The following is a 25,446-nucleotide window of genomic DNA, read 5'->3' as shown; positions in this document are numbered from 1 at the left end:
TACATGCAATGTTGAACTGAACAGTTAATTGCACGAGAAAAAAATTCTTCAGCAAAGCTCCTCTAAATGGCAATCTAATTGAAGAGTGAGGGCGAGCCTCTCCTTTGTAACACAGACCATCAATTCAAACAAACGTTAAGTAGTGAAACATTTTCCTGTTCACAGGATAAGTAAATTCTTAAACCTGCATTTTTAGTTCAGCAGAAATATCAAAGGAGTTCCATACTGTTGGCTGTTTTTTGCGTTTTTAATACAAAGTTTGTATTAAAAACGAACAAGCAAAAACTACCTGATTATTCTGCCATGAAAAAAGATTTTATCAAAGCAGACTGGTAAAATTCATAGATATGTACATGGACCCAGAATAAAGATTCCTTTGTTTAGATTGAATAAAAGAAGTAAGTCAAGTAGTTTGAAGTAGAAGGAGTGAAGTGAGGCTCTTACAGTAAGATGTTACAGTTCGTTTTAGTATTTGAAAATGATGAATCAGTAAGGAGATTCTATGTTGAAGAATTGTCAAAAATAAAAGCATTGTGTAGACTAGTCAAAACATCCATTGGCATTGCCTTAAAAAACAAAGAAAAACATATTTATTTGATAGCTCATCCAAATGATACTTCAAACTCAAATCAGTTTTATTTTGATTTAATATAGGATACAGACTTTACTTCTGACATATGTCATGTTGAATATGCACAAATCTTGGTCATGTTTTCATGTAAATTAGGAAAAATGTAGAAACTTATTCCTAAAGCCATGATAAGAGGATACTAAACTTTCACTAATATAAAAGATTTGAGGGAGGGGTGCACTTTGAAAGCTCCCTTTTAGGAGGGATTTGTGATGGGCATAGTGCATCCGCTGTCCCTTCAGCTTGCGGACGCGTCTGCTTGGGGCTTGGGCGGTCACTGAGAGATGGCAGCCAACCAAGTGGGACAAACGAAGGGGTGAAGGCTTCCACGCCGTCATATTTTGTCACTACATTAAGCTACATAAGTATAAACAGAGTTTCTTTTGATATCTTGAATCTGTGAATCGAGAAAATTTACTACGGATTGCTGTCGCGAGTGATTCTCAGGAATTTCGCTTTGCGGAAGAAAATTCACCATCAACTGGTGGTACATGAAGCGGCCTAGGCATTATATGAACATGAGAGTTTTTGCTGGAGTTTCTTGTTGTTAGTGGCAAAATATTGGAGTCAGAGGAATTGAATGGGAAATACCTGCGATCATGTCTAAGGAAAAGCCTACGCTCAAGAAAGTCGCCATCCAGAAAGAGGGATATCTTACTATATTTTATGAGTTTCATCAGGTTTGTACATTGTAAATATGTTACTTCAGCTACGAAGATTAAAAGTTAGCTTTTCCACTGCCCTTCAAAAAATGGTTGAGATTACGATGAAGAGGTAAGTTCAATAAATTACAGAGCTTAATAAACTTGAATGACGAAGAGTTGCTTGTGCTTTCAGCGCCCCCTTATTTTCGCCGGGTTCGCTAATTTCATCAGGACAGTTGATGTTGTCCAGGTCCCCAGTTTCCTTGTTGGTGATTTGGCCAAGTGTTTGTGGCGGTTTGTGAACTTAGGCATGGGAAACGTCTGCTAAAATGGCTTTAAAAGTGAAGTTGGGTAGAAGTATTGCAGACAAAAGAAGAAGTGCTTTTATACCTCATCAAAAGGTACATTCGTCTCTGTTACTCCAGCCCTTTATTTAGTGGGCACATTTTTTAACGATTAACAACAAGGAAGGGGAAATGAGAAGTCCCCGTCGTCTTTATGCTTAAGGAAAATAGTTTATTTCCAAACAAAGAAAAATAATTTAGATTGCATGTTATTGACAGTGAGGCTGTATAAAAAGAATCCAATACCAGCCATATGCGCAATACTGTCAAACTAAAGTATATGGCAGTAGGCAGAATAATTACCTTATTATGGAGCAAAACGTTGTTTATAATTTCAGAGGTGAATTGAATAGTCAGGAAGAAACATTACAATCAAAAAGGAAAATTAAATACAATGTGAAATTATTTCTGACTTTTGCTTCATGAAGCTAGTGTTTGCCAATGGTTTTTAAGTCCTGGTTTTCAGAATTGCTGGATCCCTGCCCAAGGGTCAGCTACCCTGTTGAATATTTGGAGTTAATTATGAAATAAAGAATATTATTTTTTCGTGGTAGAAAGTTTGAATTAATATTGAAATCCTTAGTTTGAATAAGTGAGGTGGGCTGTTAAAAAGAATATATACTTCTTGTTTCTTTTAATAAACAGAGAACTTTGTTTATTTGATGGGGCACTTAAATTTCCTTTGATGTTGGATATCAAATGAGGCATGGTATGAGAAGAAGTGAGGCATGATAACACATACATGTGCTAAAACTAATTCCTATAATATTCATGTTCCAATCAAAAGTTTCATATATGCTTTAGGCAACCTCCTTAACCAGTTCATCAAACTTTCCTTTACAACCTACCATCTCAAAACCACATTTTCCATAAACTCAAACTCATGCAACAAAGTATTAAATTACTTCTCTTGGTCTGTTATGGCTGTACACATACTCCCTCTTTGGGAAAATTATTTGTTCATGGATGAAAGTTTAAACAGCACACAGTTGGTATTTGCTGAACAAAATTTGTTTCTGGACTAAGATGACAATGATGGTGATTTCAATTCTTTTTAGATTTAAAATTATTAGTTGTTCATGAAATTAATGTTATATATTTATGTTGTTTGTTACAGAATCATGATTTGAAGGAAATAATCCAGGAAATTTGCCTCAGGTACGTTTTTCTCAAAATTCATTTTTCTTTGTTTTTAATATAATCTGGAACTTAAAAATTCAGTTTCAAGCTCAGTCTGAATCTGCACAGAACCAGTAAATTTTAAATTAGCCAAAGATATTGACTGTATATATTTTATCATTTTTATTACCAATAAAATTCATTTTGAATTTGTTTTTTCTAGCTGGAATATCACAAACCCAGAGCAGTATGCATTGCAGTATACAGATACACAGACCTACATAACTCAAGAAGTAAGTTGTTTTAATCCTGTTTAAGTTTGGTTATCTTTGCTTTTAGGCAAATGTTCAAAATGATAACTATATATATTTATATATATATGTATGTAAATACTCTTTTGGCCTTTTTGTAAGAAATAGCCAACATGAGTGGCCCAACGCTTGCGAGATTTCTCTTGCGTGAGCGATTGCTCTCAAAATGATAATAATGAACAATGCTAAGAGTGTCCACAATGTATGATCCTTTTGTTCAAGGTAATATCAAATGAGAACAAATTGTCACAATTATCTATAATGCATCCCAAGAAAGATTAAATACCCAATATAAATGTCTTTCATTTGTAACTTTATGTACATCACAAAAGTCATATGGACGTTATTGCTGGATGATCACAAAATGTTGTTCTTTTTAAAAAATGCTTTAGCTGCCCAGAAAATGTACCAAGTCTATTATAGTTCAAATACCAAGTGCCAATAGTATTCCTAAACATTCAAGATGGAATTAATTTTTAAATGCATTTTTTCGTTGAGATTTGGTTAAGTTAGCTTACTTATATTTCCTGTGTCTTGATCTATCAGCTTTGTTTTGTCTATGTCGCTTCTTGGGTCACCAAAGGTGACTAAAAATGTGTTAATTAATGAGACATTTATTCCTCAAAATTTACCGCGAGTGGTCGCATGCGTCAAACAAAAAGGTCTGGTATAGAACAAGAGAGCTTTGTTTTGCTATTTTGAGTTTCACTGTTAATGTGCTCATCATTCAATCTCAGACAATCATAAGGTTGCCTCATGATTGCATTAAGCATCAAACTTAGAATAGCTTATAATTGTCAATGTTATATGCACAAAAAGTGTGTACACCTCTGGCTTTATGGTATCAAGCACTTTATGACAGACTGGTAAGCAGTAATTTTTGTATGCATACATATACAATACATGCATAATATCATATTCTTACAAAGGGTGTATAACATATGCTTAGTGCTATAAAAATATCTGGTGTATTTTGTGATGAACATGATGAAGCAAAATCTTTTAAAAATAACAAACTTAACTTACATGCATTTGATGATTTTTCAACCATTTGGTGCTTAATTTTCTACTAAATTCTGCCTCTCACTTTTCCAGTTGACAACCCTGTATTTCTCTTTAGACAGCTAATCAAACTTTAGAACAGAAACTGCATTTCTACACATTAGAGATCCCAACTTATTATCTTGCTTACACATTGTCGGTTTTTGCCTATCTATCTTCATTTGTTTTTATTACAGACAAGATTTGACATACAGGATGGTGCTATTTTAACTTTGAACTTGTCACCAGTGAGTTTATTCTTATTCTTCATAATATCAAAATCTAATTGTATGTATATCAAACTTTAAAGGGCTAATTCTATCATTGTTATTTTTGACAGGCCTAATCATTTTTGCGTGATTTCTCTTGTGCAAGCAACCACTCTTAGAGTGACAATATTAATACAAGACATTGCTAAAAGCATCAGTAATGTTGACAAAACCATATAATCCTGCTATAAGGTACTTTTGTGTGACATAAATAAGGTCCTTTTGTAAAAACAGACTCTGACGTAAGTTCAAATGAAAACAGACTCTGATGATGATTTTTATTTATTGCACTCCAAGAGACATTAAATACCCAATATAAATGTGCTTGGTTTATAATGTCCAGCACAAAAGTCATATAGACGTTATTGCTGGATGATTGTGAAATGTTGTTCTCGACCTTTTTTGAAAACACTTTAACCAGATTGCCAGTGATTGCTGGCATCAAAAGAAATAGCCTGTTTTGATTAAGATTATTATTGATCATGTAACTTTATTTTTTATGTATTGGTATATAAAACAGAAAGGTTTAAGTTGATGACCATATAAGCATGAAACTTCATGTGGAAACTTGGAATCAGTCAGCTCTATGCACTAAACCATCTCTTTCTTTATTTAAAGTTGGTACAATTTCCAGCTATGCATACATGCTAATTAAAACCAACTAATTTAAATTACCAACACTAAATATAATATAAATAAAATATAACCGATGTTGCTAACATATTCCTTGCAAAGATTACAAGTATATACAATTAAACAATGTAAATTCTGAGATTTTTTTCTTGAATATTGATAAAGTAGGGGAGTACTTTATCTCATTTGGAACTGAGTTCTATATTTGGCTACATCTGTATGATACGGTATTAAATCCATATATTTTGTAATGTGGCTCCGCTGTTTTGAATTGGGAGTGTCTTAAGTAATATGGTCATTCATTTATGGAAAATATTTCATCCATAAAAGGTGGATTCAATCCGTTAAATGTTTTGTAAATTTCTATCGCAAGATATTGTAAATTTTTCTTATGAGAAGTTATTGTTTTATTCTTTATTAAAAGTTGTTCAAAAGTTGATTCATAATCATCATGAGCTATTCTCATGGCTCTTTCATGAATCCGGTTTATCCGGTTATTAATTTTCCTACTGCAAAACAGTCAAATAAGAGGACAATAATTCAAATATGATAATATGAACGTTTTCATTAAAAGAATTCACTTAGATTTGTCCATATACAAAGCAATCCTGGCTAGAGCGTTTACCTTTTTCCCAGCTTCTTTACAAAAAACTTTAATATGTTCTTCTAATCTAAGTTGATGGTCTAGTGTTACTCCCAAAAGTTTAACATTCTTACTTTCTATTATAGTAGAACCATTTATTTGAATTTTAGATTCCTCTAAATTGGATTGATTGGCTTTAAATGTTATAAGCTTGCTTTTATCGCCATTGAGCACCAAGAAATTTTCATAAAACCATTTATTAAGAATAGCGGCTTCCGATTCTAAGTATTCAGTTAGTTTATTCATATCAGTACTGGACAGCCAAATTGTATTATCATCTGCATAGTTGCATAAGTTGCTTTTGTTCAAATGCAGAAAAATATAATCTATGTAATTATTGAAAAGCAATGGGCCTAAGATTGATCCTGGAGGAACTCCTTGCTTTGTTTCAATCCAATCACTAAAATCTGAGTTTATTTCTACTCGTTGTACTCTTTCATCCAAATAACTATACATAAATTCCATTGCGTTGTCTCTGAAGCCATAAGATTTCAGTTTGGCTAGTAGAAGTATATGGGGTAAACAATCAAATGCTTTTGATAAATCCATAAGCACTGCACCAGCCACATCTTTTTTATCCAGGCACTTTTTCAGACCTTCATTAAGTCGTAATAAAGCGTGTTGTGTGCTATAACCTTTTCTGAATCCACAAAGCAAAGGGAACAGTTTAACAATGATGTAATTGTAGGTTTGATTGAACATTATTCTCTCAAATACCTTTGAAGCTGAGGGGAGCACACTTATTGGTCTATAATTCTTTTTACTAGTTGAATCTTCTTTTTTGAAAATAGGGCACACATTAGCCATTTTCATAAGAAAGGGAAACGTTTTATCAGAAATAGATCGATTAAATATTTCAGCTAGTGGTCCAGAGACAACGTCTATTGCCATTCTAAGAACTTTTGGGGGGATGTTATCGGCTCCTGTTGATTTGTCTTCCTTTAGGTTGTAAATTATCTCTCTTACCTCCTTGGAAGTTACATTTTCAAAGTTAAACTTAGGAAATTGATCAAACGTTTTCTTGATTTTTAAAATACTACGGTGGTTTTCAAAGCATTTCAATCGATCTAATAGTGACGAGGCTGTCCTTTCGTCAGACGTCTGTTGCACATTATCAGATAAAGGTCGGGCTATATTGAAGCTTTCAGTAATATAAAGTAGAACCATTTATTTGAATTTTAGATTCCTCTAGATTGGATCGATTGGCTTTAAATGTTATAAGCTTGCTTTTATCGCCATTGAGCACCAAAAAATTTTCATAAAACCATTTATTAAGAATATTAAAATTAAGATTATTAATAATCAAGATTAAGAATATTAAGATTATTAATAATCAGAAGTGATTATTCAACTAACGATCAATGTAAGTAAATTGTACCAGGAAAAATTGTTTTAAAATAATTAACGACGTTTCGAGCATAGCCCGTTATCAAGTGATTTTTGTACTTCTCCCTATTAGAGACAGTTTTATTTTTGCTGAACTCATGTTTATCGAGAATTGAAATCAGAGTTTGATTGAAAACATCGTACGATACATTTTCTTTAGGTATTTTAGCTAAATTGAATGGAAGACTTGTTAAATTGATCGGTAGAAAAGGTTTTATAGCATCTATGTGAAATAGAAGTGGGCTCAGATTTTATAGAAGTGGGTTCAGATTTTGCTTAAACAGACCATGGTCTGTACTTGCCTGTTTTTTCTTCATGTTGATTATTGTGTTTCCACAACTAATATATGATTATAATTTTGCAACTTATCTTTAGGACAAGTTGGTAGAGAAAGTGATGAAATCATTAAACTCTCCTGATGCAGAAGAAAGAAGATCGACTCTTAAAACACTTGCAGGCTCAACTGATAGTCAGGGTCACTCAGAGATCGCAGGCCAAGCTGAGGTAGGCCTGGAGCTGCTGTCCCTCAATTTTCTATGTATTCAACGGACATCTATGAATAATTGTTTAAGTTACCTCCATTAGTTTGCAATGAATGTTTGAAAAATGTAAGGAAGTCCTTTGCTAGTTGCCTCCAAGGTTAAGAAAATGAACAGGAAGTGGCCATTGAGGCAGTTTCATGGCAAACTGGAAAGTTACTTTCTTCTTAGTTGGTTAGCATTGTTTTCGATTTTTTCAAGATTTGCAATTGGCATCTTGATCGTACATTGCTTGAAAACTCTTGTTTGCACTTTATATATTAGTGAGTAGAGAACAGGATTTTAAGGATAAATATTCAGTGAAGATGTAAGGGAGTGATAGGACTTGGTCAGAACTTGATCCTGCTGTGTTGCTTGTTAGAATAGTTTTTGTTTCTCTGTATTTTTACTATTCAGCAAGGACTGTTTGGTATCTCTAGAAACTCCAGTGATAGAAACCCCTTCAGTCAAGCAAGAAATAAAGGGATGGAAACCCCTTCAGTTAGCCCTGGATTTATGAGAAAAATGAGGATCGCAAGAAGTTTTGTTTATTGAAAAGCAGTGGAATAGATTTTCCGTCCAATGTCATGCCAATACAAATTTTAAATTTTTGTTAAATAAAAACAATGAATTCATGAAGAAAATTGAAGTGTATTTTGCATGACCAGAGAAGAGCATCATTGTCATAAAACTAGAAACAAATTAAAAAACAATAAACCAAACATATGCTGAGTTACCCTATCATTGGTGAATCTTTCTCCAGCCCTTTGATTTATCACATTTATCAACGTTCACTCTAGATTTACCCCTTTGTTGTCACATCAAGGCCCTCATTAGTCTCAACTTGATTAATAAAAACTGATACTCTTGGCCACTTAATATTTGTGCAAAATATACCAGAGTATTGTATTTGCTTATATATAAGCAACTTTTAATGTTAATGAGGAGTCTAAATCGTCTTTTAACCTCACTGAGCTAACGTTTTCTAAGTTGAGATAATTATTTCTTTCAGGACCCTACATTTGCAAACGTTTTCATAAGAAGAAATGGAACAGATTTCTTGGTGAAAATTGTCGAGACAGAAACGCAGTAAGTGATTTAGCACTTGCCCATGGGTCATGAACCAGCATCGTCTTAAACAGCCATTGAAGCCTTTGGTACTGCAAAATTTGAAAAAAGCACGGAGGAGTGGCAGCATATCATACAAACTGACATCCTATAATCTAAGAAGGTTATTGGAATTTCAATTCAAACTTTCTAATAACAAAATTTGTTTTTTTCAGAGACATGGAAATGTTAAGCTACTGCTTGGCTGCTTTCCAAGAGTTAATGGAGCATGGTCTTGTTCCATGGGACGGACTTGCTTCCAATAAATTCATAAAGAAGGTAAGGGCTTTCTGAGGTAAGGGCTTTCTGAGGTAAGGACTTTCTGAGGTAAGGGCTTTCTGAGGTAAGGACTTTCTGAGGTAAGGGCTTTCTGAGGTAAGGACTTTCTGAGGTAAGGGCTTTCTGACGAGACCTGAACGATGGGGACTTTTTCGTTTGTATTTCGTTTCGGTTGTCAGATCTCTAGATTATCAGACAGTGAAGCGATTTTAGCGATTTGATTCTATGAAAGCCTTTTTCTGTGACGACGAATGCGTAAGGCAGCGTTAAGGTCAGAATGATTTTTTTAGCATCGGAAAAAAACACTTTGAATCCAATCCAATAGTTAGCAGTGTGGATAGGTTGTATTAGAAGCATGTACCATTGATAGCATGCAAGCAACAATTTGCATCTCGCAATGATACTTGTTGAGCACCACAAACAAACTTATTTGTGGTATCAAATAAGTAGTATTATTACTAACAGGAGATCCTTAATTTCATAACAATCCGTAACAATACGTCCTTAATTTTGAAGACATTGATAGTTAAGAAACATTGAGAAAAGATAACAAAAATTTTGTGCTAATACATTTGATTATTCAGATAGAAAATATGTTTCCTTACTGACGACCTCAGCCTCATTTCATTCCATTGAGGTGGCGCTATTAATCAAGTATATCGTTGAAATATAATGATCTATAATGATTTCCAAGAGAGTTTTTCTGCAAGCTGGTTTCAATGCAGATTGTATCTTTCATAAGCATAGTTTTGACATGCAACGTCAATGATAGAGAGAGTTGTGCGATGTTAAAGATTTATCCATGAGCATCGATTGTTGACTCAAACTGTGTAAATTATTTTCGAGCTGTATCTATTCATTCAATAACAAACTGTTGTCCCCCTTGATATCTATAGAAAACCTATTTTCTTTCATCAACATTCACAGTAAAAAATTTTATTATTATTTTTCCTTGGTATTGCTTGAACTTTGGAATGTTTTTTATAGGTTACTGGGTACGTAAACAGAATTACAGGCTCAGATCCGAGACTGACGCAAAGATCTTTGTCTCTTTTAGAAAACATGGTCACAAATGGGTAGGTGTTTCCAGATTAAGACACGTTATTTATAACATCTATACATGTATTTGTATTTCAATACCTCGCTTAGGTTAACAACAAGCCCTCGATGTACAGCTTGCTCGGGAATCAAACTCTAATTGGGTTAGGCTAACCTCTCTTTCCCATGTTGAATCAGTAGGCAACAACAGCAAAACCCACAGCACCTTTTTAAACGTTTCAACTGTCGATTGGTTCAAACAGGGTGTGATTTGAAAATGACTGAGCCCTTTCGCAAGTTAATCACCTAAAGACTCGCTCTCAAGATATTGAAAAAACATTTGTTGAGTATTTCAAAGCACCGTTTTTTAAATATCAAATTGAATTTCTCATAAGATAACTGTGGATTCATCTTTGATTCTATAATTTGCAGGCAACTTAACTTAAAGGAATTGAGTCATGATAAAATGGATTGGGTATACCCAAAGTGCCAAAATCGGCAGAGTCACAATTTTCATGACTGCGATGATGATCCAGTTTTCTTTTTCCAATCTTTGATTTTGTTTTTGATTTTGTGCATGAATTTCTATTGTTTTTAGCACCGAAATGCACTCCACTATTTCACAAGAAATAACGATAGAAAATCTGATACAACATCTACAAAGGTATGATTATTATTATGGTAACAATCCTTGAAAATAACGCACGCGGGAAATTTTTTATTTTTAGCTGACGATTGCTAGTTTAAATATGTGTATGGAATCCTACGTACTATCGAAGCAGCGACTAAGAACTCTCCCGTTCTAAACACCAAGGCATGTACCGTTCTCCCTACACGGAAGCCTACATTTTGCAATAGACCCATTAACAGTGGTTTTTTTAATAGTCAGTTGCTAAGTCTGAAAATCGGAGACAGAACCGAAAGTCACCAAAATATGAACAGCTTTGTCTAACCGGCGTGAACCACGTATTACCTCACTTTTTAACAGTAATTTTTATTAGCTTTAAACTTCTATGTTTAACGAGCCTTTGTAATGTTAATTTTTTCGGTTTTTTAGATATTCTTTCACTTACACTATCAGTGGCAATGTATTTAAATTGCATTTGTTTCAGCAACAATCAGAATATTCAGTTAGCAGCCATATCTTTATGCAACAGTTTGTTTATGAAGACGCATAGCGAAAGTAGAATGGTAGGTGCTCGTCTTCTTGATTTTTTGTTTACGTTTTGCATTGAGGAGACCCTAATGGTTTGTAATAAGAGCCTTTTTATCCTTTATTTCCTCTTCTTTAGGTTCATTACTAGAAAAATATTAATACTGTCATTTCAAAAAAGGATTTATTCAACAAATTTCGGTCTGCCTTTGTATTCTGTTTGTCTAAAGTTACAGTTTTACTTTCTTTCGGGGAAATGTTTTTTCTGTATTTTCGGCATGGCAATGTTTGTTTTAATATAACCTTCTTTGAATTTTAGAGAGCAACAAATGATCTGTTAAAAGCAAGATTACTTCGCGAGGTTCTTATGAACGTAAGTTTACTGCCTAACCCACTTACCTCGTAGTTTTCTTTGTTTCTTTGTTCTTGTTATTGATATTTTCTTTGTTAACCAACGCAAAGTTTGGAAATGCTGTGCATAAAAATTATGGTTAGTAGCAAAATATCCCTTTGTATCTTTCAGCTTTTGAGTTAATAATAAATTTTCAACCTTTTTATAAAACTTTTTTTATAAAGTTTAATTATAAAGTGCAACACTCACTTTTTTTGAGATTTTTTGCAATGCTGAAAAATTGTTTACACTATCCGAAAGCATTATATAAGGTTATGATGAATGCAATGATGATTTGATCGGAAATCACAAGATCGGTACAAATTACAAGGAATATAAGAATGACATGAACAATAATATTCTTATCTGGGTTTACTTTAAGTTAATGTCTATCAACCCACAGAGAGTGCTCCAGAGCAGTGACATCAAAAGCGAAATGGCTCACCAGCTATATGTGTACCAAGCCTTAGTTTTAAATCTCCACTCTCAAAGGATGGTGACTACTGCTGACCCCAACGATCAGGTAAAGGCTTTGCTAACTGCCTTTCACTCTTAACATTATTCTTCCTTTAAGGAGCCTTTAGTGGCATTTGACATCGAGGGAATGCCCCATTGTCTTATGCGAGTGCTCAAAAATTGAAGGCTACCAAGGGATTCTGGGGTGTTTTGTAAGACAGAAGGTCGATGATGCTCATGACAATATTAGAAGCCGGTGATTTGCAGATGTGTGGAATCCCCAACTTGGACCCCCTTCTTCTAAGTTGGAGCGAATAAATTTTATTGCAGGGATTTAAGCTTTAAACCTCAGGGGAGAGGTTGGGAAACCTCAACAAAGACTCCCTCTAATTATTGGCCCCAGTACTTCATTCCTCCTCCTTAGCGACTTTCCTACCTTCTTGAATTCCACTTTGTTTGCTGGAGCCTCTAAATAAACTTCATTTGTCATTTAATGTAATTTTTTTTGTTTTAAACTAAAAGACAGTTCTGTTGTACTATACTCGTTTCTATTTCTTCTTCATGATATTTTATCTTTAAATTTTTCTTACCTGATATGTCAATTTTTTCTGCAGCAACAGAAAGATTCCTTGGCCATCCTTTATAATGCTGCATTCGATTCTGCTGGAAACAACAAGACTCACACAATGGGTAGCAAAGGTCACGATTACAAGCGTTTAGGCTTTGAGGTCAGTTCCTATTCGTTTGTCCAAAGGTCTGTCTATTTTAATTGTCTATCCTAAATGTAGGGAAATTCGCCTTAAAGAATTACTTTTGTTTCAGCCAAGGGTGCCAATAGCCTACAATTCCTCTTTTCTATGTTTTAATATTTCACAAAGGACCCAATTTGTTTTCAAACAAGATGACGAATTTATTTGTGAGATTTTGAACTGACCAAACCTAGACTGATGTTGTACGGTGATCTTAATTTTTACACGGCTCTCTTGTTTTCGCCAGGGCCGTTGCCCTCTTGTCCCCTCCACCCCCCCCCCACCCCCCCCCCTCCCATTCAATGGTCCTGATTTGTAGCAAGGCGTAGCAGTGATTAATGAAAGTGAACGAGTAGAAGCATGGGTTTTATGCTTGCATTGACAGGAAACGGCTTTCCTTTCCCCAGGTCTCACTATCAAGAGTTTTAGTTTTGATTGTCTTGTTAAGCAACGAGTGATTGTAAACAATCTTTTTCTTGTTTTAGAATGTTGCAAACCCTTTAGAAGAATTCAATGAATGTCCACCAGGAATCCTTCCTTTCGATTTGATGCTTTACTTCGCCAAAAAGCATCAGGATGTTTACATTAGGGTGAGTTGCTAAAGTATTGTCGTTAACATTTCGTCCCCATCAGAAACCGTCTTGACCTTGTGCCCGTAGCATTATCTGTTTTTCTGGCTCAGTTGAAACTGGTCTATCGCCGTGTGATACAGTACTTTTTACTTGGAGATTAATGTTTAAACACGCTCCTTAGGTTTTCCACGTACTTCCTTAGAAAATTTTTAACTTAATTGCGGTATCCGTGCTCTGTGACTGCCATTTTAAATTGTGCTTTTTTTTACTTCCGCATTTTTGGATATACCCTTCTCAGCACCCCAGCGTAAAACGATTCTGATAAAGACGCCTCCCCCGAATCCTTGGTCAGTTTCACTCAGGCACACAACCGAACTTGAAATTTTCAACAGAACAGTTCCGATGACAAGTGCATTATCAAATTCACTAACAACGGCAAATTTTGAAAAGCAACCTTAAAGAGATATTTCTAGGTTGAAAAAGCAGCATTCATAATGAATTGAAGAAGGCAAAACATTCAGATTTTGTGAAAAACTTAATGGCCAGGGAGAAGAACTATCTTCCTCGATCGTTTTAAGTTCTTATTCGCAGTAAAGAACAGGTATTTCATATTCAAGTTTTACCAGAGCAAAGTTATTGGCTTCATTGATTTATTGAGCAAGAACAGCTCGATTGGTATTTCAGAAACCAATGTCTCTGGGAACATCTTTTTGATTTCTGTATATGTTGATAAACCACTTTGAATTTTTTTGTAGTTTTTTTTGTAGTCACACGATAAATCTTTTTTATAACAGGTTATTTTGGAAACTTTCGGGCGCGAGGAAGAATATGGCTGCCCGTTTGCCAGATGCACAAAAACATTAACCAAGATGCTTTGCGAATTGTTAGAAATCGGCAAAACACGTAAGAGTCTTATATGGCGTTAAATTGTTTTTTAATTTTGTTAAAAGGCTTTTGCATTGTGATGGTCATGCATGCTTCATGCTTAATTGTGAAGATGCTATTTGGTGTATAGAACAGGACGGTTCTAAGCTGCTACTTCAAGTTTCATTGCAAAGGACGATTCTAAGTTGCTACTTCGAGTTTCATAGCACAGGACGGTTCTAAGTTGCTAATTCGAGTTTCATAGCACAGGACGGTTCTAAGTTGCTAATTCGAGTTTCATAGCACAGGACGGTTCTAAGTTGCTAATTCGAGTTTCATAGCACAGGACGGTTCTAAGTTGCTAATTCGAGTTTCATAGCACAGGACGGTTCTAAGTTGCTAATTCGAGTTTCATAGCACAGGACGGTTCTAAGTTGCTAATTCGAGTTTCATAGCACAGGACGGTTCTAAGTTGCTAATTCGAGTTTCATAGCACAGGACTGTTCTAAGTTGCTAAATCGAGTTTCATAGCACAGGACGGTTCTAAGTTGCTACTTCGAGTTTCATAGCACTGGACTGTTCTAAGTTGCTAATTCGAGTTTCATAGCACTGGACTGTTCTAAGTTGCTAATTCGAGTTTCATAGCACAGGACGGTTCTAAGTTGCTAAATCGAGTTTCATATCACAGGACGGTTCTAAGTTGCTACTTCGAGTTTCATAGCACTGGACTGTTCTAAGTTGCTAATTCGAGTTTCATAGCACAGGACGGTCTAAGTTGCTAAATCGAGTTTCATAGCACAGGACGGTTCTAAGTTGCTAATTCGAGTTTCATAGCACTGGACTGTTCTAAGTTGCTAATTCGAGTTTCATAGCACAGGACGGTTCTAAGTTGCTAATTCAAGTTTCATAGCACAGGACGGTTCTAAGTTGCTAATTCGAGTTTCATAGCACAGGACGGTTCTAAGTTGCTAAATCGAGTTTCATAGCACAGGACGGTTCTAAGTTGCTAATTCAAGTTTCATAGCACAGGACGGTTCTAAGTTGCTAATTCAAGTTTCATAGCACAGGACGGTTCTAAGTTGCTACTTCAAGTTTCATAGCACAGGACTGTTCTAAGTTGCTAATTCGAGTTTCATAGCACAGGACGGTTCTAAGTTGCTAATTCGAGTTTCATAGCACAGGACGGTTCTAAGTTGCTAATTCGAGTTTCATAGCACTGGACTGTTCTAAGTTGCTAAATCGAGTTTCATAGCACAGGACGGTTCTAAGTTGCTAATTCGAGTTTCATAGCACAGGACGGTTCTAAGTTGCTAATTCGAGTTTCATAGCACTGGACGGTTCTAAGTTGCTAATTCGAGTTTCATAGCACAGGACGGTTCTAAGTTGCTAATTCGAGTTTCATAGCACTGGACTGTTCTAAGTTGCTAAATCGAGTTTCATAGCACAGGACGGTTCTAAGTTGCTAATTCGAGTTTCATAGCACAGGACGGTTCTAAGTTGCTAATTCGAGTTTCATAGCACAGGACGGTTCTAAGTTGCTAATTCGAGTTTCATAGCACAGGACGGTTCTAAGTTGCTAATTCAAGTTTCATAGCACAGGACGGTTCTAAGTTGCTAATTCGAGTTTCATAGCACAGGACGGTTCTAAGTTGCTACTTCGAGTTTCATAGCACAGGACGGTTCTAAGTTGCTAAATCGAGTTTCATAGCACAGGACGGTTCTAAGTTGCTAATTCGAGTTTCATAGCACTGGACTGTTCTAAGTTGCTAAATCGAGTTTCATAGCACAGGACGGTTCTAAGTTGCTAATTCGAGTTTCATAGCACAGGACGGTTCTAAGTTGCTAATTCGAGTTTCATAGCACTGGACGGTTCTAAGTTGCTAATTCGAGTTTCATAGCACAGGACGGTTCTAAGTTGCTAATTCGAATTTCATAGCACTGGACTGTTCTAAGTTGCTAAATCGAGTTTCATAGCACAGGACGGTTCTAAGTTGCTAATTCGAGTTTCATAGCACAGGACGGTTCTAAGTTGCTAATTCGAGTTTCATAGCACTGGACGGTTCTAAGTTGCTAATTCGAGTTTCATAGCACAGGACGGTTCTAAGTTGCTACTTCGAGTTTCATAGCACAGGACGGTTCTAAGTTGCTAATTCGAGTTTCATAGCACAGGACGGTTCTAAGTTGCTAATTCGAGTTTCATAGCACTGGACGGTTCTAAGTTGCTAATTCGAGTTTCATAGCACAGGACGGTTCTAAGTTGCTAATTCGAGTTTCATAGCACTGGACTGTTCTAAGTTGCTAAATCGAGTTTCATAGCACAGGACGGTTCTAAGTTGCTAATTCGAGTTTCATAGCACAGGACGGTTCTAAGTTGCTAATTCGAGTTTCATAGCACTGGACGGTTCTAAGTTGCTAATTCGAGTTTCATAGCACAGGACGGTTCTAAGTTGCTAATTCGAGTTTCATAGCACTGGACTGTTCTAAGTTGCTAAATCGAGTTTCATAGCACAGGACGGTTCTAAGTTGCTAATTCGAGTTTCATAGCACAGGACGGTTCTAAGTTGCTAATTCGAGTTTCATAGCACAGGACGGTTCTAAGTTGCTAATTCGAGTTTCATAGCACTGGACTGTTCTAAGTTGCTAAATCGAGTTTCATAGCACAGGACGGTTCTAAGTTGCTAATTCGAGTTTCATAGCACAGGACGGTTCTAAGTTGCTAATTCGAGTTTCATAGCACAGGACGGTTCTAAGTTGCTAATTCGAGTTTCATAGCACAGGACGGTTCTAAGTTGCTAATTCAAGTTTCATAGCACAGGACGGTTCTAAGTTGCTAATTCGAGTTTCATAGCACAGGACGGTTCTAAGTTGCTACTTCGAGTTTCATAGCACAGGACGGTTCTAAGTTGCTACTTCGAGTTTCATAGCACAGGACGGTTCTAAGTTGCTAATTCGAGTTTCATAGCACAGGACGGTTCTAAGTTGCTAATTCGAGTTTCATAGCACTGGACTGTTCTAAGTTGCTAATTCGAGTTTCATAGCACTGGACTGTTCTAAGTTGCTAATTCGAGTTTCATAGCACTGGACTGTTCTAAGTTGCTACTTCGAGTTTCATAGCACAGGACGGTTCTAAGTTGCTAAATCGAGTTTCATAGCACAGGACGGTTCTAAGTTGCTAATTCGAGTTTCATAGCACAGGACGGTTCTAAGTTGCTACTTCGAGTTTCATAGCACAGGACGGTTCTAAGTTGCTACTTCGAGTTTCATAGCACAGGACGGTTCTAAGTTGCTAATTCGAGTTTCATAGCACAGGACGGTTCTAAGTTGCTACTTCGAGTTTCATAGCACAGGACGGTTCTAAGTTGCTAAATCGAGTTTCATAGCACAGGACGGTTCTAAGTTGCTAATTCGAGTTTCATAGCACTGGACTGTTCTAAGTTGCTAATTCGAGTTTCACAGCACAGGACGGTTCTAAGTTGCTACTTCGAGTTTCATAGCACAGGACGGTTCTAAGTTGCTACTTCGAGTTTCATAGCACAGGACGGTTCTAAGTTGCTACTTCGAGTTTCATAGCACAGGACGGTTCTAAGTTGCTAAATCGAGTTTCATAGCACAGGACGGTTCTAAGTTGCTACTTCGAGTTTCATAGCACAGGACGGTTCTAAGTTGCTACTTCGAGTTTCATAGCACAGGACGGTTCTAAGTTGCTAAATCGAGTTTCACAGCACAGGACGGTTCTAAGTTGCTACTTCGAGTTTCATAGCACAGGACGGTTCTAAGTTGCTACTTCGAGTTTCATAGCACAGGACGGTTCTAAGTTGCTACTTCGAGTTTCATAGCACAGGACGGTTCTAAGTTGCTAAATCGAGTTTCATAGCACAGGACGGTTCTAAGTTGCTAATTCGAGTTTCATAGCACTGGACTGTTCTAAGTTGCTAATTCGAGTTTCACAGCACAGGACGGTTCTAAGTTGCTACTTCGAGTTTCATAGCACAGGACGGTTCTAAGTTGCTACTTCGAGTTTCATAGCACAGGACGGTTCTAAGTTGCTACTTCGAGTTTCATAGCACAGGACGGTTCTAAGTTGCTACTTCGAGTTTCATAGCACAGGACGGTTCTAAGTTGCTAATTCGAGTTTCATAGCACAGGACGGTTCTAAGTTGCTACTTCGAGTTTCATAGCACAGGACGGTTCTAAGTTGCTAAATCGAGTTTCATAGCACAGGACGGTTCTAAGTTGCTAATTCGAGTTTCATAGCACTGGACTGTTCTAAGTTGCTAATTCGAGTTTCATAGCACAGGACGGTTCTAAGTTGCTAATTCAAGTTTCATAGCACAGGACGGTTCTAAGTTGCTAATTCGAGTTTCATAGCACTGGACTGTTCTAAGTTGCTACTTCGAGTTTCATAGCACAGGACGGTTCTAAGTTGCTAATTCGAGTTTCATAGCACAGGACGGTTCTAAGTTGCTAAATCGAGTTTCATAGCACAGGACGGTTCTAAGTTGCTACTTCGAGTTTCATAGCACTGGACTGTTCTAAGTTGCTAATTCGAGTTTCATAGCACAGGACGGTTCTAAGTTGCTAATTCGAGTTTCATAGCACAGGACGGTTCTAAGTTGCTAAATCGAGTTTCATAGCACTGGACTGTTCTAAGTTGCTAATTCGAGTTTCATAGCACTGGACTGTTCTAAGTTGCTAATTCGAGTTTCATAGCACAGGACGGTTCTAAGTTGCTAAATCGAGTTTCATAGCACAGGACGGTTCTAAGTTGCTAAATCGAGTTTCATAGCACAGGACGGTTCTAAGTTGCTACTTCGAGTTTCATAGCACTGGACTGTTCTAAGTTGCTAATTCGAGTTTCATAGCACAGGACGGTTCTAAGTTGCTAATTCGAGTTTCATAGCACAGGACGGTTCTAAGTTGCTAAATCGAGTTTCATAGCACTGGACTGTTCTAAGTTGCTAATTCGAGTTTCATAGCACTGGACTGTTCTAAGTTGCTAATTCGAGTTTCATAGCACAGGACGGTTCTAAGTTGCTAAATCGAGTTTCATAGCACAGGACGGTTCTAAGTTGCTACTTCGAGTTTCATAGCACAGGACGGTTCTAAGTTGCTAATTCGAGTTTCATAGCACAGGACGGTTCTAAGTTGCTAATTCGAGTTGTTGCCTGATGATCGCATTAATATGAAAATGTGAAGATATAATTTTGCTAGATGTAGGTTTGAAGTTGCAAATGTCATTCTCCCTCGTCTTATCTGACTACTTTGCAACTGGTCTCAATCTATCTATAGATGGACTTTGTTCTCTATTCGGTTTAAATGTTCATACGTCTCATACTGTGAAGAATTTCGTACGAAGAAATTATTTACGCCTGCAGTAAAACTTTCTTGCTTGTTTCTGCAAGATTACTGAATAAAACATACGTAGTTCATAAGACACACGTAGTTCCTTGAATTATGTTGATATTCTTCAGACAGATTCTGTGCGTAACAGGTTAACTCAAGGAGTTTACTATTATCTTCAGCTTCCGACACAAATGAAAACTATTACCCGATGTTATTTTCAACTGACTCGATGCTGGAAGAGACGTACAGTGTTTGTATACAGCTGGTAAACAAAACTTGGAAGGAAATGCGGGCAACCTCGAGGGACTTTTCGCGGGTAAGGTCTATTTGGTACTGACCCAAAAAAGCTGTGGGCTTTGCGTTTTTAAGGGTTCATGTTTACAGGTTTTTGCGAGTGTGTTCTCCAGAAAGGATTTGTTTATGAATATCAAAATATACGACCTAAGGACAACATCTTTCTTGTCATAAAATACTGGCAGCAACTTAACCGAAACAAATTTGACAACTTTATTCCCAACTTCTTCTGTTAGTAGTTTGCTTGTTTCAAGCATGTTTGTGTAGCTATGATGCTACGATTGATCATGATTTGCGACAAAAAATTATTTATCTTTGCTCAGTACAAATAATTTAATGTGTAGATTGTCAGCATCAGCAAAAGTATTTTCATTATCCCCTTTTTTATTTTCACAATTTTTTCTGTCGCAATCTAATGTTGTTTCTTCAATGTGTCATTACAGTATTGCTTACGTTTCATTTTAAAATACTAGGTTATGAGTGTTGTGAAGGAGCAGATTGTGCGAGTTCTAAATGAAAAACCAGAAACAATTGAAATTTTTAAGGTGAAATTTAATTCTTTTTTAATAATTTTTGTCCGTAAGTTCAAAAACTAGCTTATCTGATTAATTTAAGACGAACCGATGAATCGATACCATATGACAATACGACAAAGAGGAATGTCAGGCATCCATCGTTTTAATGTGGCAATCTTATCAATTGATGGTAAATAAATATCATTACGGAGTTATATTTAAAGTCAGTCTTGTTTTTTTGGGGGGGGGAGGAAGTCAGTCTTTTGGGGGGGGGGGTAGAGAACATTCTGTTTTAAAATATCAGTGGACATCTCTTCACTTAAATTGCAGATGCTTTCTCAAAACTTCATTGTTCTCGATTGTAATAGTAACGATTCGATCTCTTTATTTGTCTATCACGTGCAGAATATGAGCAAACTTCATGGAGGGAGCCAGTCACCCATGATAGAATAGGGTTACCGTGATTGATTTTTTAATTACAAGTTAAAGTATAACTGTTATCCACAAATTTACAAATTGTGTTAAACTGATTTATAGTCTGACTCACTCTTATTTTTATTTTCTTTCTCTTTGAAGAATAAAGTATTTGGCCTTAGTTATCAGCAAGTGTTGAAGCTTATGCAGCAAGAGTTCCAAGAGAGAAATATTCTAGACTCACAGTCTAGGCCTGTAGTGTAAGTTTTCATCGTTTAGTTTTTCTAAGTTCTTATTTTTTGATGCTCTTTAACAACAATTTTCTTATATGGAAAAGAAATAGAGCTTTTATTTGTTCACAGTCTTTGGGTAATTTTTTTATATTCAGCAGTGTCAATATCTATGGTCTTTTTACAGTGAACTGAGGGAAAAAGTATTGCCAGATATCAAAAGTTTAGTACGTCAGCAACGGCTGGCTCAGCTGGTCGAAGGACAGCTTTTTCACAGAGTGTTAAGTCGAGGAAAGCAAAAAGGTTAGCCTCCCACAGTCTATGTATAATATTGTTATGGTATGCATCCAGTAAGATACCAACTAAATATTACTAACTTTTAAAGGTGAAATAGAATTGCACTTTTTTTTTAGATGGAATCTGATAATTCGAATTTATTGGTTTATTTGAATCGTAATGCTGGAAAATTCGTACTTGGATGCTTTCTATTTTACACTCATTATGACATGGCAGTTTCCTAATCCGTTTCGTTATTAGCAGTTCTGTCAGCTGTCAATTGTAACCACAATCTTATCTTTACCGATTTTATCGCTTTATTCACGTTACCTCAAAGTAACTTGAAGTTACTCTTGGTTACCTCTAGAAAAGTTCTGGTATTGTCGGCTTTCGCCGAATTCAAGATTTCTGCACTACGGGGATGCCGAAGAACAGGCAGCTCCTCCCTTGGAAGCATTGCCAAATAAATGTGAGTTAGTTACCTAGCTTTAGCTTTTTATCATTTGTTGATATCTCTTGCTTAAAACCATGTCCCATCTGTACCTTTTGCTGGAGAAATTCATTTGCGGTTTTCCTTTAGAATCCCCAATCTTCCCAAATAATTTAAAGTTAACACGCTTTTGTTTCCCTACATTTTGTAGATTTTTTTAGCCTCAATGCCAAACTCGTTGTTTTCAAGCTAAGAATATAAATTCGTGTTAGTTTAAGACGAAGAAATGTAATAACACAAGCGGTATCTTTGATAAGGCTACCCCTAGCGCTGGCTTTCGATCATTGATTTGCATGCTATTTTGTCTAGTACCAATATCAGAAGTCACGGACATCGTATTTGGAAAAGACTCCCCGATTGTTAAAGAAACCAAATTTAGAAAGGTTTGTTAGAAATTTGTTAAAGTTCCATTTAAAGTGCATGTATGCAATAGTTTGACATTCAGCCGGTGCTGTCAACTTACAGCATATCCTCGAGTTGACCTTCCCTCCGCTCTCCCATCTCCTCTCCGCTCTCCCATCTCCCCTCCGCTCTCCCGTCTTCCCTCCGCTCTCCCATTTCCCCTCCGCTCTCCCATCTTCCCTCCGCTCTCCCATCTCCCCTCCGCTCTCCCATCTCCCCTCCGCTCTTCCACCTCCCTTTCGCTCTCCCAACTCCTCTTAAAATTTTAACAAAGCTCCTTTTAATCTAGCCAAAAAAGGTTAAAAGCGAATGCGACAGCGTGCGGCTCATTTAGAGACTCGAGTCTGACTATTTTTATTGTTCCACATCAAATGTTTTCATTAAGTGTCCAGTTCTTTTACAAATCGCCCCCACTCTGAAATTAAAAATTGTTTATAAACTCACTGTCACTAGAAAAATTCTTTCAGCCCACCGCCTGGTCCAACACCCCAAAAATCAGCCCTCATCCACGAACGTCCAAAGTAAATAGGCCCCCAGAGCTTCGAGTTTTTACAATATGTCTGCTGGTGTAATGATTCGACATATATTAATTGTTACGCGTACAAATAGTGATAATGGTGTAGGACTTTTTGGTAATAAAGCTGTTGGTATTTTTTTGACTCGGAATGGAAACTAATTTTTGTTTTTCAGGTAATAAACTTCAATGATGTTTTGAGAATTATCTATTTCTATCGTTGCAAGAACATCTATCTGACTTTCATTTTTTGCAAATTACCTTCAATCAAGCTTTTTATTACTTTTAAAGGGCCATTTGCAACTGGCGTTTTCGTTGTTACACGGGCAAGAGGAACATCTGGATTTCATTGCACCGAACGCCCAGGTGGTGAGTGGAATTTCTTTAGTTGCTGATTCATTCTCTTGCCAAGTGACTTAGCCAGCATCTTTCTAAAGCCACCTTCTGAAGTATATTTCCTTGTTACTGACTAATGTTTAAGTCATGCTGCAATTGTTTTTTAGTGTTCTGTCTGGTCTGATGGTCTGAGGTCTTTGCTCAATAAGGAGGTGAGCTGCGATTTTTGCGAATTTCTCGTTATTTCTAGTAACTATGAAAAGACCACCTGAATTACTTCTCCTCAACTCTGAAGTGTAAAAAATGCGAAGTTATTTTTGATAATTGAAGATAAGAGAATGTCCCCCCTTTAGCTGCTAAAAAGTCTGTAGACTATAAAAATATTATTCTGGTGGCCTAACAGCGGGTTTCAATCTGTTTACTGTAGCTCCCTTGCTCTGATTGTCCAATTATACTTTCAGTGTACCAGAACAGACTTCATATGCTTCTCACTCATGCCACCAACACCCCCCTTCTTTCAGAATTGCTCCGTTATCTGACTGGCATTTCATATAAACCAAATAGAAATCATGTATACTTTGCTACCGATCTTTGCTGCAGGTGACTCGATGCAATGATTTTTTTTCGCAGATGACGTCTGAAAAAGCGAAGGAGGACTTTGAAACATTATTAAACATGGAAATGAAACTGCTGTTGCTGGACGTGGAAGACGTTCCCATTCCAGAGACACCCCCGACATTGCCAGATGAACCAAGCGATCTAAATTTCTTTTATAAAAATGATTAGCTTTCAATTATAATGTCTCGAATAGGTGAATCTATTACACTGCTTTGCAGGGATGGAAGTAATGCTTTCCTGTCTGGGACCTAATTGGCGGGGACACGGCGAACTCAGATTTGAGTTCTTCGAGCCTCCTCGTAGCATCTAACCAGAAAGAATATATCTCTCATTAGAATGTAAAAAGCCGTGCTCTGCACTGCGAGCCTCGATGCGGTTACGAGGCGATGAAGGGTGCATAATTCTGATGATTATCATAGCGAATCAACATGCAAAAATTATGATTCAGGAATTTGATGACTAATACAAAGGTACCAATTTCAACCGCACAGTATGTCCTTTTTTAAAATTTTCTGGGAGAGAAAAGTTTTTGTTTTGGCCAATGGTCCCATTGTCCAGTACTTTTTCCAGCCCTGCCACATTGTGTGTAATAAATGCAGCATGGAAACAGACTAAGGTGACACTGTCTGTTGCCTTTGGCGTGGTAGATATATAAATGTACTAATTCCTTTTCAAAAGGCAAATTTATACCTTTGTATAGCACCTGGTAAAAATTGAACGACCAGTACCTTTTCATAGTACTATGAAACGGCTAAAATGCATCAGAAGGTAATAAAAGGTTTCCAGGGAAGATCGGTCCCGGATCGTTTTTCTATTGCTCATTGTTTTATTCGTTTAAATAAAAACCTCATTCCATTCAAGATTTTTCGAATTTAAGGAAATATTTTTCTTTAACCCTAGATATAATAAAAGCAGAATGAGATTTGAAAGAAAAATCACAGCAAAAACGAGCTAGATGTTGCAGTAATTGCACTGTTTAATGGTAACTCACTTGGTCGTTTTCAGACATTAAATTTGCAAGAATCAATGTTCTTGTAAAGAGGCAGCTACCGTCTCTTTTTTTCAACGAAATTTTGAGTCAGAGGCTTGAATTGACAACAATTAAAAGACTGCTGGAAATGATGTGATCCCCTTTGGAGAATAATCGCCCCTTGAAATGCGCTTAGAAAGATTTTGAGACCCCTCCCGGGCTTCGTTTCTCCCTTGTATATTTTTCTGGCGCTGTTTGCAGGATCTCTCAAAATCCCGGCTTCTGTATAGGTTGATTATTAGAAAAATAACAGGAAAAGTATTGAAGACTTATTTGAAATACTTTGTGCCCGATGCCTTTACATTAGTTGCGCAGCAAACGAATAAAAACGTATATTTTGCTTAACGTGACGTCATTTCTTTAGCTATGATTCAATCTTGTTTTTTGTAATTCTGAATAATTTCAAATGCGGCTGAAGAAGCAAATGGTTTTTTTGTAAATTTTTCTCTAAGCATGTCTGTTTTCTTTATGTATAGAGGTATTGTAAAATTGCGATTTCCGCGTCTGTTTGCTAGCGATGCGAGAAATAGATAATGGGAAATTCAAGAAAGTCGTAAAAGTATGCAGTATTTAGCGGTTTTAATTAGCAAATTCTTTTAACTTTGTACTCGAGCATTGCAATTAAATTGGAATATAGTTTAAGTATGCGTACAACCTATTTTGTCTCTTGCACTTGAATTCTTTATTTAGGCCTGGTTCAATGGAGGCTGTAACCGACGAATATTGATCCAGCGTGGGAATGCTCTTGTGTTTTTTAACGGTGTAAGTTTCAATTCCATTTTATGCCAAAGAACTAATTTTGCGGCCCTCTCTCATCAATGGGGCCTTAACTATTA

At 36.6% G+C, this 25,446-nt stretch overlaps 1 protein-coding gene across 2 annotated transcripts; it reads left to right on the top strand.

Moving 5' to 3' along the window:
- The first annotated feature begins 881 nt into the window (after positions 1 to 881).
- Positions 882 to 25,264, top strand: LOC135691367 (engulfment and cell motility protein 2). 2 transcript variants are annotated; one of them, XM_065209209.2, is made up of 24 exons: positions 882 to 1,311; positions 2,737 to 2,777; positions 2,962 to 3,031; positions 4,288 to 4,338; positions 7,397 to 7,525; positions 8,552 to 8,628; positions 8,823 to 8,925; positions 9,913 to 10,001; positions 10,562 to 10,627; positions 11,076 to 11,154; positions 11,436 to 11,489; positions 11,911 to 12,030; positions 12,578 to 12,691; positions 13,198 to 13,302; positions 14,079 to 14,187; positions 19,671 to 19,807; positions 20,259 to 20,330; positions 20,877 to 20,974; positions 21,132 to 21,247; positions 21,588 to 21,689; positions 22,020 to 22,093; positions 22,918 to 22,995; positions 23,130 to 23,174; positions 23,593 to 25,264. In XM_065209209.2, exons 1-24 carry the CDS (start codon positions 1,231 to 1,233, stop codon positions 23,746 to 23,748), a joined length of 2,166 nt encoding a protein of 721 aa, XP_065065281.1. In that variant the 5' UTR covers positions 882 to 1,230; the 3' UTR covers positions 23,749 to 25,264. The 2 variants fall into 2 exon arrangements, with proteins under 2 accessions (XP_065065281.1, XP_065065282.1); XM_065209210.2 differs by lacking the exon at positions 882 to 1,311 and adding an exon at positions 1,331 to 1,676.
- Positions 25,265 to 25,446: the final 182 nt, after the last annotated feature.

Source organism: Rhopilema esculentum, chromosome 4 (genome assembly GCF_057945365.1).
Source record: "Rhopilema esculentum isolate cy_ngs chromosome 4, ASM5794536v1, whole genome shotgun sequence".
Taxonomy (NCBI): Eukaryota; Metazoa; Cnidaria; class Scyphozoa; order Rhizostomeae; family Rhizostomatidae; genus Rhopilema; species Rhopilema esculentum.
This window is presented reverse-complemented; position numbering and strand designations above follow the sequence as displayed.

What these genes read in the sequence shown, in the direction of transcription:
- LOC135691367 (XM_065209209.2), top strand. Translation starts at nt 1,231, where the DNA reads ATGTCTAAGGAAAAGCCTACGCTCAAGAAAGTCGCCATCCAGAAAGAG. An exon ending in ATCAGGATGTTTACATTAGG is followed by an intron (nt 13,303 to 14,078) that starts GTGAGTTGCTAA and finishes TTTTTATAACAG; the next exon opens with GTTATTTTGGAAACTTTCGG. An exon ending in GGAAGCATTGCCAAATAAAT is followed by an intron (nt 21,690 to 22,019) that starts GTGAGTTAGTTA and finishes TATTTTGTCTAG; the next exon opens with TACCAATATCAGAAGTCACG.